This window comes from Podarcis filfolensis (genome assembly GCF_964270895.1).
Source record: "Podarcis filfolensis genome assembly, chromosome: 13".
Lineage (NCBI taxonomy): Eukaryota > Metazoa > Chordata > Lepidosauria > Squamata > Lacertidae > Podarcis > Podarcis filfolensis.
In genome coordinates this window covers 30,209,672-30,225,386 of record NC_139615.1, presented here as the reverse complement: position 1 = coordinate 30,225,386, position 15,715 = coordinate 30,209,672, and the positions used below count along the sequence as shown (strand labels likewise).

At 46.6% G+C, this 15,715-nt stretch overlaps 1 protein-coding gene across 18 annotated transcripts in view; it reads left to right on the top strand.

Moving 5' to 3' along the window:
- ATP6V0A1 (ATPase H+ transporting V0 subunit a1) overlaps positions 1-12,431 on the top strand; it is a 43,988-nt gene extending 31,557 nt beyond the window's left edge. For all 18 annotated transcript variants that reach the window (XM_083582695.1, XM_083582708.1, XM_083582709.1 and 15 more), the window contains 3 exons: positions 3,040-3,157; positions 3,705-3,876; positions 10,703-12,431. In XM_083582695.1, the coding sequence (XP_083438821.1) occupies positions 3,040-3,157; positions 3,705-3,876; positions 10,703-10,796 (384 nt within the window). In that variant the 3' untranslated portion in view covers positions 10,797-12,431. The remainder of the gene's footprint in view (positions 1-3,039; positions 3,158-3,704; positions 3,877-10,702) is intronic.
- Positions 12,432-15,715: the final 3,284 nt, after the last annotated feature.

Sequence of the window (15,715 nt, the reverse complement as noted above, 5' to 3'; positions counted from 1 at the left end):
AACCATTTTGTAGAATTAGGCATATTTGCATCTGTGACTTGAAATTCTTTCTTCATCTTTTCATAGCATCTCATTTTGTGATGCCTCCTTCTTGTAATCAGAGGTCAATAATACCCATTTCCATAGAAAACAGCTTCATATTCATTTAAAAACAAAAGACATGTTTGTTTGAACAGCTGCATGTGCTTAATGGGGACCCACTGCCTTACCTTTGTGGTGTGGGTTGCATATTCGTCACTGTTATGTGCACAACCTGTGCACCTCAATAATTTGTAGAACAGAATCCCAAAAGTAGCAGAAGCCTTTGGAACGGGACGTGGACATGTTTGTACCTTTATTTTAAAACGCCAACTTCCTCCATCCCCTGAACTCCAGCGTGCCCCTTAATTGCCAAATTTCCAGTATCCCTGGGGCCTGCTCTCCTGGGTCTTTTGTTTACTCCCATGGCCGTTTCCTGAAAATTCTGGCAAGACTTTACAACAGGATCACTCATTGGACAGTTCATGCAACAGCTCACTGAGAGAGCTGACTACAGACATGCTGAGGTTAGTTTTGTTACAGTTGCTGGGAGGGAAAACCCACCCCACCTGGCATTGACCTGTGGTTTAGCTAAGCTGAACCATGGTTAGCACAAACACTTGAGCATGCAGGTTCCAGAAGAGGAGATCACAGTCACTTTGCTTCTGCTCCCATCTTCTTGTTACTGCAGGTTTGGCCTGAGTGTCATCAGAGCCTGGACTTGTGGTTCGTGCCACTCTAGACAAGCCACAAGCTATCATCAAGGTTTCTTGGTTTTACAGCTTGTGGTTTTTCTAGAGAAGACAAACCACGAGCCTGGGTTCAGATGACACACTGAGCCAAACTGTGGCTTAGCTCACAGCAGTGCAGAGAAGGTGCAAAATGACGTTCTCCCCAAGTTGGTTTATTGTTCTGTGCAAATTGAGCCAATCAGTTGATAAACATTCAGATTAGGAGTGACGGATGCCAGTCTTCAGGTGGGGTGTTAATGTTCACTAGCCACCTACTCAAAGTCAACAGGTCTGGACACAATCCACCAGTAAAAGGGGGAGTTAGTGGATTGGGATTCCAGCATATTTGCTCCTTGCTTTGACTTCTTTATGAATGACCTGTCACTTCATCTAGCTTTTGTGGAGAGCCCCCTCCCTGGCAGCCAACGGTAGCAGAAGTTAAAAATATACATTTTATCTTTGTGCGTCTGCCAAGAGAAAATGCAGCAACCTCCACATCACAGTCAGTTGATAAGAGGCTCTGATAATGGACATCAATGCAGTGATGGGAAATGCTGGATGGGCCCAGAAGGTTCTGCATAGGAAAAGAGCAACGCTTGAATTGCCCCCATTGCCTTTGTACAATAACCATGGAAATGCTGAGCAGTGCAGCCCTGAGGGGTCTCTTGCCAGGAAATTAACTTAGTAAGCAGTGCATCGAAAGAACTGGAATATTGCTTATAATTTTAATGTTGGTTTATCCATCTTCTGCTGCTGCAGCCGTCCTTTCAATCACCTGCCGGCTCTTACAGCATTGTGCTTTGTTGCTTGTCCTTCAAATACATGTTGGAGATTGGCAGGGCACAGTGTCCTGCAGTTCTGATGGAGTGCAGAATGAGGCTTTGGGCACAGAATTCAGCTGCCTGAAAAAGTCAGCTTTCACTTGCACTCCTCTTCTCCCCTCCGCCCCCTAACACATTCCTAGCCCTCTTCACTGTGATGGTATGCCTGAACGTTTATGGGCAAATGCCTACTGAAATGTCAGAAGCCGGGGTGGGGGGTGGAATGTAGCTGAACAAACTGCCCTGCTTATTGCAGGTGGGGATTCATTGCCTGCTACCATTTCTTGTCGTCCTGCCCTCCCCCCCCCACCCCCAGCATGACTAGCAAAATCAGTTATATAATTATAGTGGGGACGGGGTGGGAACCCATCAGACTCGATTATGCCAAAAGGAGGCCAAGCAAATTTGGATCATTTTGATGTAGAGCATGTGCATCCCTGGAGTCTAGTAATTTCATAGCTTGCTTGGCACACTCTCATCAGGGCAGCTTTTGCTAAGAATTTTTGTTTCTTGGTTCCAAAGCTTGAGGCCTAAATATTAACAAGTAGCTTGCCTTCCTCAGTCTGAAATGTTTGCTGTGCTGGATACTGGAGGGGAATGAGAGAGCGCTCAGTTCACCTTTATCTTGGAACAGTTTTGGAACTTGGCAGCTTTAGCTGGGTGTAGTCAGTTTGATTGCTAGAAGACTCCAGAGATTCTGAGATGTGGCAGACAAAAATACTAAGATGGGATTTTTCACAACTTTGATTTTGCAACACTTAATCTCTCTCTGGTCACTTCTCCTCCTCCTAGTTGTTATTCAAACCTTCGCCACAGTGACTTAAGCAGCATTTCCTAAGAGGATTTGGGGACGGTGGGGGATGACAGGGTGGCAAACAAGAGGGGACAGCAGGCTTAACCAAATCTCAGCAGAGGCAAGCAAGGTCCTGTCTGGCACCCAGTTTTGTAATGGAAATGTGAGCCTTGCCTGATTGTATGCCGACATTAGTTGTTCCTAATTAAGTCCATTTCCCTATCAGTCTGTCACTTCTGGATTCCAAGGCCGCTTGAGTGCCTTTTAATGCCAGGCAAATAAGGATTCTGCCATAGACACATGGATAGAGTGACTCCTGCTGTCTATGCCTGATCCAGCTACCAAATCTTAGCTTTCAGTTTACCACCAAGAAGGGCAGGGCTGAGGAACATTCAGGTTGAGTCTTAGATCTGAACAAGCCATTGAACACTTGTACATTTTAATGGCGCTGAGTGTCCTGCAGTTTTAAGTTGTGTTGAGCAAGTGATCCTCCCAAGTCTTGGTGAACAGAGAGGGAAATAGTCCGGCCAGCGTTCTAGCTGTGAGCTTTGAGTGCCCTTGCAATAGAGTTAGTTGCTGTTGCTGCTACTGCTGCTGTTCCTGCTTTCTAGCTGTCTAGTCATTGCTGCACACTCTGCCCACCGCTCAGACCTGGCTTTATTACTTCCTCTTGCAGTTTGACTTTGGGGACACTGCTGTTCACCAGGCCATCCATACCATCGAATACTGCCTGGGCTGCATCTCCAACACAGCGTCATACCTTCGCCTCTGGGCGCTTAGCCTGGCGCATGCACGTGAGTAGCTTCACCATGGCTGGCTCTTTTGAGTCCAGGGATGAGGAAGGGGAAATCTGAGCTGTGAGAATAGGGGGAACGTGTCACATGCCCTTTTTCCTGTGGTAGTAGCCAATGACTTTTGTGTACTCTCATTCCAGGTCGTGTCATGTAGAGAGGGCTAGAAGACTATGTAGCAGTCTCCTCTCTGCCCAGTATCTTTCTTTGCCCACCCAAAATTCTTATTGAAATCTTCTGAATTCTCTGAAGGGGAGCACTGGGTAGCTTGTGAGAATGAGTTAGAAATGTCCACAGAGTGCAGAATTTGGACCCTAAGCAGGAGGAGGCTTTGCTTTTTCTTAAAAGGAAAATTGGTCTGGGGTGTGATTTAGGAGCACAGCTCACTTTGGGAACTCATCCAGCTTCCGAAATCTCACTTTTATCAGAGCAGTGGGCACTGCCCTCCAAAGAGGAGCAGCTAGAGTGAAGGCAGGCATGCAATCCCCTCTCCTCCAGAACTGTGGCCCTTGCTGATTGGTGATCATTCTTCCTGTCTTTCTCATCACAGAGCTTTCTGAGGTGCTCTGGTCCATGGTGATGCGTGTGGGGCTCAGCGCAAAGAGCTTGGCTGGTGGGTTCGGCATGTTCTTCGTGTTTGCTGCCTTTGCCACCCTGACAGTGGCCATCTTGCTGATCATGGAGGGCCTCTCTGCTTTCCTGCATGCCCTCCGCTTGCACTGGTAAGTGTCGTCTGGTACAGCTCTGCACTGCAAACAAACAAAAGCACAGTGGGTACAAAGTTTGCATCATGTTTGATCTCTGTCATCTCTACTTAAAGTATCTCAAGAAGCATGGCTGGGAAGTGCTCCTGCCTGAACCCTGGGAGAGCTGCTGCCAGTCAGAGTAGACCTTGCTGGGCCAGATGAACTCAGGTTTAGGCTGGAGAGAGGACAGCTTTATTTGTTCAGGTCTAGTCAAGCTAATATCCATATTTCTCAGATGCATGGTTATTTGTTCTGATTGTGCTTTTTCCTTGGCAAGCATCAGATTACTTTCTGGGGGCTTTTCTAAGTTCAAAGGGGGTGTCCCTGCTGCATTTTAACTACTTGCAGGATAGACCTGCAAGTCCTCAAATGCACAATATCTAGTGCATATAGAATGAATGAATGAATTTTATTATTTCGGTCACAGACCAGTTCCAGCCCATATACAATATCAAGGAAGTCATAAAACACGATAGGGATACATTTGAATTTGCAATTAGGTATAACAGGGACAATACAGATATAGCAACAGTTTAAAAATATATAAATTAAAACTTAATCACTAACATATAACCTAAAATTATCATTTAAAACCTTAATCATTATGATAGCGCAGCTTGTTCCCTAAGTTTTATGGCAATCACACAAGTGCATATAGACTAGATTGAGGCTGGGGTTAGCTGTGCTGCCGACATCATCAACTTAAAGAGTGGTCAATGTGCACTGCGAAGCATGAATGAGTGAGAGAGTTCTTTACCTGCAGATAGGTTCAATTGGGGGTTGAAACTGGCTGGTATCAAACCAAATCTGAAGGAGTCCCTTTTTGGTCAACTAACAAGCAAGGCCCTTGCATAAACCTAGCCAGCACTTTGGATCCCAGGAGCTGCCCATACAAAACTGCTGTAGTTTGCAAAAAGGATGGCATGCAAAGTCTTCCATGCTGTTTCCTAAAATCATAGGCATAGCACTACTGGATCAGAACTAAGATCCATTTGCAGGCACATTCAAACAGCTAGAATAGTTTTAAGGACAGTACAGTAGACAAAACTGAAGACGGCCGTTCATCTTGTTTTGTTCTTTAAACCCAAGCAGATATCTTTACATCCAGCTGGAAAAGCTTGTCAGAACAAAAATGTCTTCAATTGTTTCTGGAAAGAACAACTAATGGGTGCCTGGTATATCTCAACATTATAAAAAGAATATTCACTATCTATACACCATGATTTCATAAACCACCCTGTCCCTTTTTCTAAACTAAAAATTCCCAATTCTTGCAGAAAGTGCTTCAGCCTCTAGAATCATTTTGCTGTAGAAGCAGAATAGTGTAAACTTAAATGAATGGACACATATAGTAAGTTTGTATGCCGTTGATGAATGATGATGATGACCATGTTGTGTCAACACTTCCATGTGCAGTAGCAGTTTTCTTACATTTTAGAGCTGTAGGCTCCCCCCAGAATCCAGCTTGATTTTTCCTAACCCAGCTTTAACTCCTGCTCTCGGTCAGGGCTGGGTTGTGACGTTTGTTTTCATGACCCTACTTCAAGTTTCAGTGGCTGGTTTGACTGGGCTCCATTCCTTGTCAGGAAAGCCCATCTTAGCAGAACAATAGCAGCTGCACCCCAAGCAATCATGACATCAGCTGTTATCTTGATCTTGTGCTAGGGGCCAGGGATTGCTGTCCTGGCCCAGCCTTTTATTCTCTGTGCCAAGTTCAAAACAAATAAGCTTCCAGCAGGGGCCAGCTGTGTCTGGAGATAGGAGCGGTTGAGTCATTCGGCTGTAGGGCAGGAGTTGCTGTCAATATCTGGGTGTGTACAGGAATCCCCACTGCTGATTTAAGTGACTCTTAACTGAAAACTTTGAGGAGAAAGCCAGAGAGATGGCTTTGGAGTTCTTTCAAGGTGCTGTTTTCTGTCAGTACAGAGCAAGTGGCTGGAGTGTGTGTTTGGGTGGGGCTGGGGGTGGAGGAGAGGTTCCCTGTTGCATCAGTTGATCATAATTTGGATAGCCGGTAATTAGCTGCAGCCAAACCATTCTCAGCAAGGTTTTCGCAAAGGGTGAAAAATTGCACATAGGTTATTTAGAGGTGCAAAATAATGAACCTTCTGCTCCTCAAATATAAATACCTTTCCAGATTGCAAAATCCACATCCATTGGGGGTAACGACTGCATTAGAAAATTACTATGAGCTGTTTTCGATCTGTTGTGCATGTGCGTTTTTTTAAAAAGGCAGATGGCAAAGTTCTTTAAGGGGGGCAATAAACTGGGGAGTTTGACTGCTGAGGTGACTAAATTCAGTGCTAAGATGTGGAACTTGCAGCTCCTGCATCTCTTCCCTTTAGCAGTGGAATCTGCAAGGTGGTGACGCACACATTTGGAAGGTAGAATGGAGGGAGGAGACTTGGCAGATTTTGTTGGCCTCAGCAAATGGTCTTTATACTGAGTCAGACCATTGGTTCATCCAGCCCAGTTCTTCCACTGGCACCAACCTTCCCAAGCTCCCATGTCGAGCTCTGTTAACCTGGAACCCATCTGATTTGGTGATGCCAAGGATTGCACCTTGAACCATCTGCATGCAAACGATTTGCTTTACCGCAGAGCCTTGTTGCTTCCTCTTAGAATTCAAAAGCTGAGGGTGTGTCACCCTTCGCTGAAGAGGAAGAACAGTGAATCTTCTTTCCTGCTGGAAAAAATGCTTTCTATCTCTCCTTCCTCAGCCCGGCCACTCCCGGCTGGGATGGGTTTATCTCGTAACTTTTCAGGCAGCAGTACATTCCAAGCAGATGGTTGCCTTGGCTGAAAAACAAATAGTTTTGCAAAGCGGGGGCTTCCTTATCTCCGCGGCTGTGTGGGAAGCAAGTGTGTATTTCGCTGCCAGTGCCATTGGCTGTTCACTCTCTACCCCCTTAGCTGCACAAAGGGCCCTTTTGACATTTACTTTGCAGCCAAAGGCATGTTGGGGTTCATTGTCTTGCCACCTGAGACCTTAGGAGGGCTGAGATAGAGGGCACGATGGAGATGTGCTCCGGGGATTGATGCACAGCTGGAATGGGAGTTTCCCTACACCTTGGGCGTAAAATTAATGGAATGGAAAAGAGAGCGATGGCAATGCAGTCCTCTTCTCTCTGCTTTTCTGTGTCTTAATAACTGGCATGCAGTAGAACCCTTCAGCCTTAGGGAACTGAGTTCCAAAAAAGATAACTGAGGCCAGGAAAGCAGAATGAAAGTTATCCAGTTGGCCGGCGCTGCACGATGCACAGGAGGCGAGACTTGTTCCAGTTGGAGAGGGCGAGATCTTTGGCTAAAAGCAAGGAACCACCTTAGCTCCAGATGGCTGGGCCAGGAGGTTGGGGGGCGGGGGAAGAAGGCTCAGGTAATTAGGTGCCAATGGGGAGCTACACATTCCATGGCTGGAAGGAGCGGAACATTCCGTTGAGGGAGGATGTTCTGTGGAACTGTGTGTGTCTCCGTGTGTATACACTTAATTTGATACAGGCCTTAGTAGAATCTGAGCTGAACTCGGAAGGGGAGAGGGATTGTGTTCCTCTGCTCCTGCAGTCTTCAAAGAAGGGAGGGGACCTCCAAGTATGTGTGCTCTTGTCTAGCAGTAGGATACTATCACCAGCTCCTCTCTTGAAATCATGCAAGGCCTTCTGGGGTTGCAATCTCTTGACTCGGTGCTACCCATCTCCTCCTCTTGCCTGGGAGGGTGGGAAAGGGGGACTTTTTTGTTCCTGACCACCTGCAATTTCTCCGTCCACCATCTAATCCTGCAAATGGGAGCCCCTTCCAACCGCTTTCCACGCCTCTACTTGGGGCATGTGGAAGGTAATGTTTCCAGACACAGTGTTCCCTGGACCCGACGGCTGGCAATTCATAAAGTTCCTGGGCTGAATTGCTGCGTGTCCATTGGAGGACAGTGAAACTGAGACCAAGGAGCTCCCCCACCCCACCCCTTTGGATGTGAACCACAAATTTCTTGCCTGCCTCTTGATCACGCAATGCCTGTTGGCCAGAGACATGAGTCTTGAAACTCGCTAACTTCTTTTAAAAAAGGCTTGAAATATGGCCGCCCCTCCCTCCCGCTGGCCCCGTGTCCCTGCCAATTAGTGAAACAAGTGGAGAGGAGCAGAGCGCGCAGCTGTTTCCAGTCTGTAAGTGCAGCTGGCACACCCTGGATATGCTGGGAATGCTTGGCGGTCTGGCAGCGCAACTGGTATTCTCAGTCAGGGGGGAGCTGTTCGCCGTCCAAGCGACGTGGGCATGCTGGCGGGGGCAAAGAGAGCGGAGGTGGTGGTGGTGGGCTGTTGCAATCCTCTGCCCTTTCGCTCTGCAATGGTTTTCCCTTCTTAGCTTATCAGAGGCTGCATTTTGCTTGCGTCTGGGATATATCGCTTCAGGGTATGGGTGGGCGGCTCACGTGACTGAGCACTCCTTCTTAACTTGCACAAATCTCTGCACGTAGAAAGGTGGTGTATCAGGAAGAAGAGCTCTAGCATAACCTTTGCCCTGATGCACTAGTCTTCTGTGTGCAGGGATTTTGCTTGTGTGGGTTTGGCAGGCAAATCGTGAAATTGGAGATTTTGCAAAGGGAGAGAAGACCAGTTCATATTGGTAGCTGACAAATTCCATCTACGCCTTTTGCCTTTTGGGGGAAGGCGTTGCATTTGCTTGCAAAGGTGTATGAGAGTTTGCTTGATCCATTATGCCTTCTCACTGCCCCTGAGTTAAATGCAGTTTCTCTGTGTTCTCTGGTGTATTTGGGTTTGCAAGATGGATGTTAGTCTTTAAAAAGAATCCTGCACTTGAAACATTCCACCCCAGAGGAGCAGCGGCAGCAAATCAACTCGTACTCCGTTTTTCTCTGTATCTGGCAGATGAAGGGGATGGAAAATGTTTCTCACCACAGAGCCAAGAGAAGAGCACGGGGTTTGTTTTCTTAATGAATCATGGGGTTTTTCTTTCCATGTTTGGTGCCTGTTTATGATTGGGCAGCCTTCCAGTACCATTCCCTTTACATTTTGAGTTCATTAGTGGAAACGGCAAAACAGCAAAAGAAACAAACCGATCCTGGAATGCAGGCCTCTGTTCCTTTCTCTGGTGTTTCCCTGTGGCACCCTGAAGTTGGTGATGGAAGAAGAGGGGCTCCAGACTGCTCTGGTTCAAAAGAAAGACGTCTCGCTTGCCATGGTTTAGATGGGCATCTAGAATAGTTTTTGGAGTGCAGCTGAGGTGAGCTACACAGATCTGAAACGAACTGTGATCTTGCTTTTTGTATGGTATTCCAGTACTGAATCTTTAGCTTTTTTGCCAAATTTTTGTTCCACTTTGTGAAATGTATTGAAGCCTAATCAACTTGAATAGTTCCCTTCCCTTTTCTTTTTGAGGGGAACATCATAGGTTAGGGAAGACATGATAACAGTGACCCTGACTTGGCTGGGTGAACCTAAGACTTTGGATTGATGTCCAGGTAATGGCCTTCCACGAAATCACTACTGGGAGAATGTGGCATACTTGCAAAGTTCCCTGGCATAGATACAACCCCGAAGGCCTTGCAAGAACTGGGAGGGGGGAATCCGGGTACCTATGCCATGTTTTGCTACACCCCTGTGGTTTATTTGAAAAAGGCCTTGGGAGACCTCCGTTCAAACCCCTCTCGTCCATGATGCGTTAGGATCAGTGACTATATTTCAGCCTAGCCTGCCTCACAGTGGATGGCGAGGATAAAATAGGATAACCTCCATGTATTGCCCTGAACAATTTGGAGGAAGGTGGAATACAAATACGGTATACACCGCATGAAGCGCTCTCTCTCGCTCTCTCTGTATGTGTGTTAGAATCTTGGCTGGTTCTGAGGTGGGTGTCTAACTGGTCACCCCTGGGAATTTCAGGAAAATCATCATCTGTGGAGGATGCAGAATGCTCTTTGGAATTCTGAACCATCAAATCATCCTGACCTCAGAGATGAGGAATAGGATTCTGCATCGCTGACAGTCCAGAATTCTAAAGAGCCTGTTCTCGCAGGGGTTGTCACTCACAGTTTTTCTGGGGTATATCCACGGAAGCTGCTTCAGTGCCTGGTTTCCTGTTGTGATGCTAAACCAGATGCAGAAGAGAGAGTCTAAAGTAGTGCTGTGTTGGGCATTCAGTCCAGGTGTGCCCCTTGCCCTGAACCTCCTAGAGGTTTAGCAGAGATAGACATAACCACAATGATTGTGTTTTTCCTCCATTGTCAGAGGTAGTGCACCCCCTGAATGCCCGCTTCTTGGACTCACGAGTGGATAAAGTGCTGTTGCGCTCAGGTCCTGCTTTGGGGCTCAGCATGGGCATGGGGTTAACCACTGTGAGAACAGGGGGCTGGACTAGATAGGCCTTTAGCCGGATCCACTTTAAGGACACATCCCATCCACCCAGAAGTGCTTGAGAGAGGTGTGGAGCAGGGCCAGTGAGAGTCCAGAGGGATGGATAGAGGGGCCTGTATTCAGCCACCAGACCTGAGGTTCCCCATTCCTACGTTTGGGCATAGAGTGCTGTTATCGCTTGCATGCCTGAGTCCTTGCACTGATACCCACTCACATTTGCTGCAATTTGAACCTTCTGCAAAGGCAACCGGGAGGGGGGCTATGGGTTTAAACTTGGACAGGCAATTGGGATATCTGAAACGGTACATTGCAGTAGTAAAACATGAATGCCATAGAAAGGATAAGGTCACTGCCACTTTTGAATCTCGAAATTCTTCGACATGCCTCCTGAACTGATGGTTGTTTGCTTCTTGTGTTCCTTTTTTGTTTCTCACTAGGGTGGAATTTCAGAACAAGTTCTACATGGGCGCCGGGTTCAAGTTCCTCCCTTTCTCATTTGACAACATCCGTGATGGGAGATTTGATGAATGATCCTCTTGAAGCCAGTTGGATGGATGTGTGGCAGTAAACCTTGGCTCCCTCCTGCATGTGTTTGTGTTTGCCTGTGTGTGATAAATCTGAAGTTGTATAGCTCTCCTGTTGTGTAGTCGAGCTGCTAGTGTGACAATATCTTGCTTATCTCATGAGAACCCCACTCAAAAGAGAAAGGGAATAATAGGAAAAACATAAGAATCATAAGAAAATATTGCTTCTTTAATCACCTTGGCAGGTCCTGGGGTGGGGCAGTGTCCTTCAAGTTGCACAGATGGAGACTACCACGGAGGAGCACATCCTAAGCACCTGCAGCCTGTTAATAACAAGCATGTTAGCTGCTCAGTTTGGTACCAGAAAGTGAATTTCAGTTCAAGAACACACAGGACTAGAAACTTGTATAAGCGTCTTCTGGCAAATTGTCTTGCCAGAGGGGCCATTATTCCTCAGTCCAACCACACACACTTATCTCTCCTGACCTCTAGAGACCTCTACTTGCAACAAGTCCCAGATTTGCCCCGTGCAAAAGTTGTATTCCAGCTTTATGCCTATCCAGCGATTTGCTGGGGGCAGATTTTCCTCTTTTACTGGCACTTTTGCTCTGCCATACCCTCAGTTAAATTGCCGTCATAAAATTGCTTAAAAGGCAACACACATGACAGGCAAGAGAGCTCCCACCCCACCTGCGCCTGCCACATGTCCTAGCTTGACCTCTGAGCAGAGCATTGGCTGCTATTCCCTCCCCCTCTCATTGCTCTTGCTCTACTGCTTGTAAGCTACATTTTGTCCCCTCTTCTCTGCCTCGCCCCTCTGTGTGTGGGCGTAATCCTCTAGGAAACTCTGACTGAAAGCAAAGGATTCTTTGGGAAAGGTGACCCCCCACATGGCATTACAACTGGATGTTTTTGGAACTGTCCTTCCCTGGACAAGAGCAGGCCGGCGAGGGAGGGAGGGAGTTTGCTTGCCTGCCCCATTGCAGAGCCGACTTGTGCCTGGCTCTGCAGGATTAGTTAATAAGGAAACTTTGACTCACCCTGCCTGCAACTCTGAATGGCTTGTTTTGTTCTAAGGAAACTGAGGGACTTTCACCTCCAGGAAGCTCCTATGTAACCCTGACATTACTAGATGGAAAGAAGAAGCAGGGTGGGGAAACCTGCACACCCCAATTACTACTGAGCATTTGTAGAAGCCATCCACAGCAGCCCTTGTGTATTTTAGGGTGGGCTTCCCTAGGAAAATAGGAATCTCCCAAGGGCGGGCAGCATCTGCCTTCCCTTTGCCATAGGAAAGAGGCTGGGCTTTCTGTGCCTCTGTATGCTGAGTATTTATATGATTCGTGTGTATTTGTGTGACTTAAGCATGCACTGTTCTAGAAGTGTCTCAGTATGAGGCCACCTGTGTCACACACTAAAGGCAAGAGCACTGGAACTGGTGTGGCAACTTTATGGGCAGGTGCTAATCCCTTATTTGCTCTTGAGTAGAGACTCTGAAGTATCAGGTGCTGCCATGTGTATGTGTGAAATAGAGAGCAACCGGTCATTGTGTTTACTGTTGCTGTTTTGGACAAGTGAAGTATTCCCTCCCCCGCTGGTCCTCATCAGTCAATCACTGTGTCTATTAAACTAGTTCATCTCATCTCCTGTGTGTCCTGGTCTTCTTTGACTGTGCCTGGAGTGGGGAGGATTAACGGAAGGGGGTTGGCTGGGCTGTGTCAACTAATAAATATTGCACCCATGCAGTCTAAAAACTGAATTCTGGGGTTGGTATGAATGATGCAGATGGGATTGCCTCTCATAATTTGCAGGGTATATTCCACATTTCTGCCACTTTGCATGCTTCCGGTTGTGTTGCTGATGGGAGAGGCAAAGTCCTGCCTACAGCCAGCGACTGCGTGGGCAAGCTTTTTCAGCCTCCCCTTTGGCTTGTGGAACTCCCAACAAATATTTGCAGCTACAAGAGCCGAAAACTTCCTTTAAAAAAAAAAGAAGTAGTGGAGGGGAACACCCTCTAATTTCCAAAAAGTTGAATGTTTGCTCAATACCACATGGTTTCCAAGGAATCCCAGAATCCACACAGCTGGGCTTGCTGTCTCCTGTGGGTGGTCTTTCAGGTAGGCCTAAGACCACAGAAAAGGCTCTACATCCTGTTTTATACCAGAGAAACTCCAGAGCTTGCTGCCTTCTCCGTGATGCAGGTGGAAGATATGCCCTTGCCCTCCCATTGGCATAACTGGGTTTAGGGTAATTCCTCAACAGCACAAGCTTCCTTGGAGAAGTGAAGGAAGCAAGTTATTATTTGTCTCACAGCTGCTGCAAAACTTGTGCTGATACTTGAAATGTCCATTACCTTTTACATTGCAGCCAGCGCTATAAACCACCCTTGACAGCTGTGTCGTGTCAGCTTCTTGTGGGGAAGTTTTCCCTTCTGTGTTTTGCAGTGCATGGCTATAGTTGCTCCAGAATGGCTCACTTCTTCCCTAAAATTGCACACAGCCTGCAAAGGGTGGTATGTTTAGTGTCTTTACAGCACAATCCTAACCATGCTCACTCAGAATTCAGGGCAGGGAACTTCCAGTTGTCAATGGATCCATCCTTATTATGAGAAGAAACATTAAGTGGGCTGGGGGAGGGGTGGAGCAGCGTGTGCTATCCTTTTCTCTCTGCAAAAGTTCTGCAGTGCTTCACAAATGCCTTCTGGATTTGTTACACAGTGCCTGGGGAGAAGAGCCACATGGGATATGAGAGGAGCGGGTCGATGGTGTCGGCACAGACCTATGTTCCTTCCAGGCAAACAAAACTCCCTTGTGCATTGAAAATTAGCACACCTGGGAAAGGTTTTTGCCTAGGCTCTTACAAGTTTGCCAGACATGCACATGATTCTTATTTTTCAGTGCAAATGATGTTGCAGTTCAGTTACAATGGTTCATACTGTTTGTAATAGCTGCAAATGAGCTGCAGCAAACCTCAGGTTTGCATGCTCCTCCTTCCCTTATGTGACTTCTGCCACCATTAAATTTGCATGTTCTTTTAAGGTACCAGGGGACTCTTTGGCCTCTGTGAAAAACCATGCACACCGATGGTCCTAAATAAATAAAAGATGAGCAAGATGCTTTGCGGATAAGATCTCAAGTTACACATGTGCATGCTGGGATTTAAAGAGTGATTGAGAGACACTCCCTTGGGGTGGGGTGGGGAGGTGGAGAAAGGGCACTGGTTGGAAGTCATAGAATGCAAATCCCTTCTAAGGCTGGTGGTGAACCAGCTTTGTCACTATAAGGAAAATGAGAGATTAATGCTTGAAAATGCATCACATCAGAACATCTCTGAATGCCTAACCACAGTGAATGTGCACTTCTGCTTTTTGCAACAGAAAGAGGAAGCAAGGTTTCTGTGAAAGTTTGAACTCTTAGCACTTTTTAGAGAAGAAAGTCACAGCTGGGGGCAGTGGGTATAAATATCTAGGTGACAGCTGGCACAATCAGAGAGTGTAGGCGAGAAGGGATATGAGACATGATGGTTGAATGCTCTGGCATTTTTGGTGAGAGCTGGAAAAGACTGAGCCAGGCTTTTCTTGGTTTTCCTTTCCTCCCTAGTGGGTTCCATACACTGTCATCCCACCCCCAAGTTTATCTGGTGGTCAGACTTGACCCATCCTCTTTTGGAATAGAGGTACTGTGCAACTTCCTTAGGCCAAAGGCTCTATGAGTTTGCTGTATACCCCCCTTTTTTCTGTTTTCCTTTAAAGCCAGGATGGTGGAGCCTGCAGCCCTTCAAATATTCCTGGACTTCAAGTCCCATAATCCCTGACTATTACCTGTGCTGGCTGGGTCTGATGGGAGTTAGGAGTCCGACAACACCTGGAGGGCCACAGGTTCCTCATTTCTGCTTTTAACATTGAATTGCCATGTCTCTTCACCCTGCCCTCCACTGCTCATGATCCTGGTGCTTCACTGTCTCTGCTGGTAAGTCAAAGCAACAACACTTTATTTCCTTTCTCCCCTAGCAACATTTGCAGTCAGAGTGAAGAGCACTCCAGTTACTTGCTGTTAATTTGGAGCAAATTCTGAGAATAAATAATTGTATGGTAGCTGCACCTTGATCCTGTGATTGGAGAAACTGCCTGTGGCGCTATTCTGATGAAACTGCAGGTGACTGGCATTGCATTTGAAGTCAGGTACCAGACGGGGGGTTCTGGTCCAAGCAACAATGTACAGACAAGTGTGTTGAATAGGCATCTCTGTGTAATCATTGAAGTTGAATATCACAACATATTTGGGGCTTGTGCAAACTTTCGTATGCCTTCTTCCCAAACAATGCCTTGCTGGTTATGAGAAATTGCTGTTTCCTTCTGCCCTGCATAGGAAATACCAGCAGGAATAAAGGGACTCTGGGAAATGTTTCAACACTCCTTCTCATTGGCTCCAGCAAATCTGACAGCATCAGGTCACCCTGATAGATATAGAAAAGCTGGGACAAACATCCTCATGCATGATTTGCAATTTAGCCTACTTTCTCTTCTCTTCTCCCCCTGCCCTGCCCCAAGTTGATAAGAGGTTTGCAGCCAATATTTTTGATACCACCCTACCTTGAATTCTGGGCTCTGGTAAAGTGTATCAGTTTCCCCACATGACATTGTAACTGGGTCCAGAATACAATTAAACCCAATAGGCCTGATATTTATTCCAAAGGAAACATGTTGAATCTTGTACCATAGGATCATGAAGTGATGCTTTTTCTCACCAAGTTTATTATTTTTAAAAAAGTGGCTCCAGCTGTGAGCTTTTATAGTGTATCGGCTCAAAGTTTGAATTAAGAATTGGGAAGTTCACTGTTCAAATGTCACCTCTGCCATCAAGTAACTAGGTATCCTTGAGCAAATAAGTATATTTACATATCATCTTTCCTCCAAGGACCTCAAAG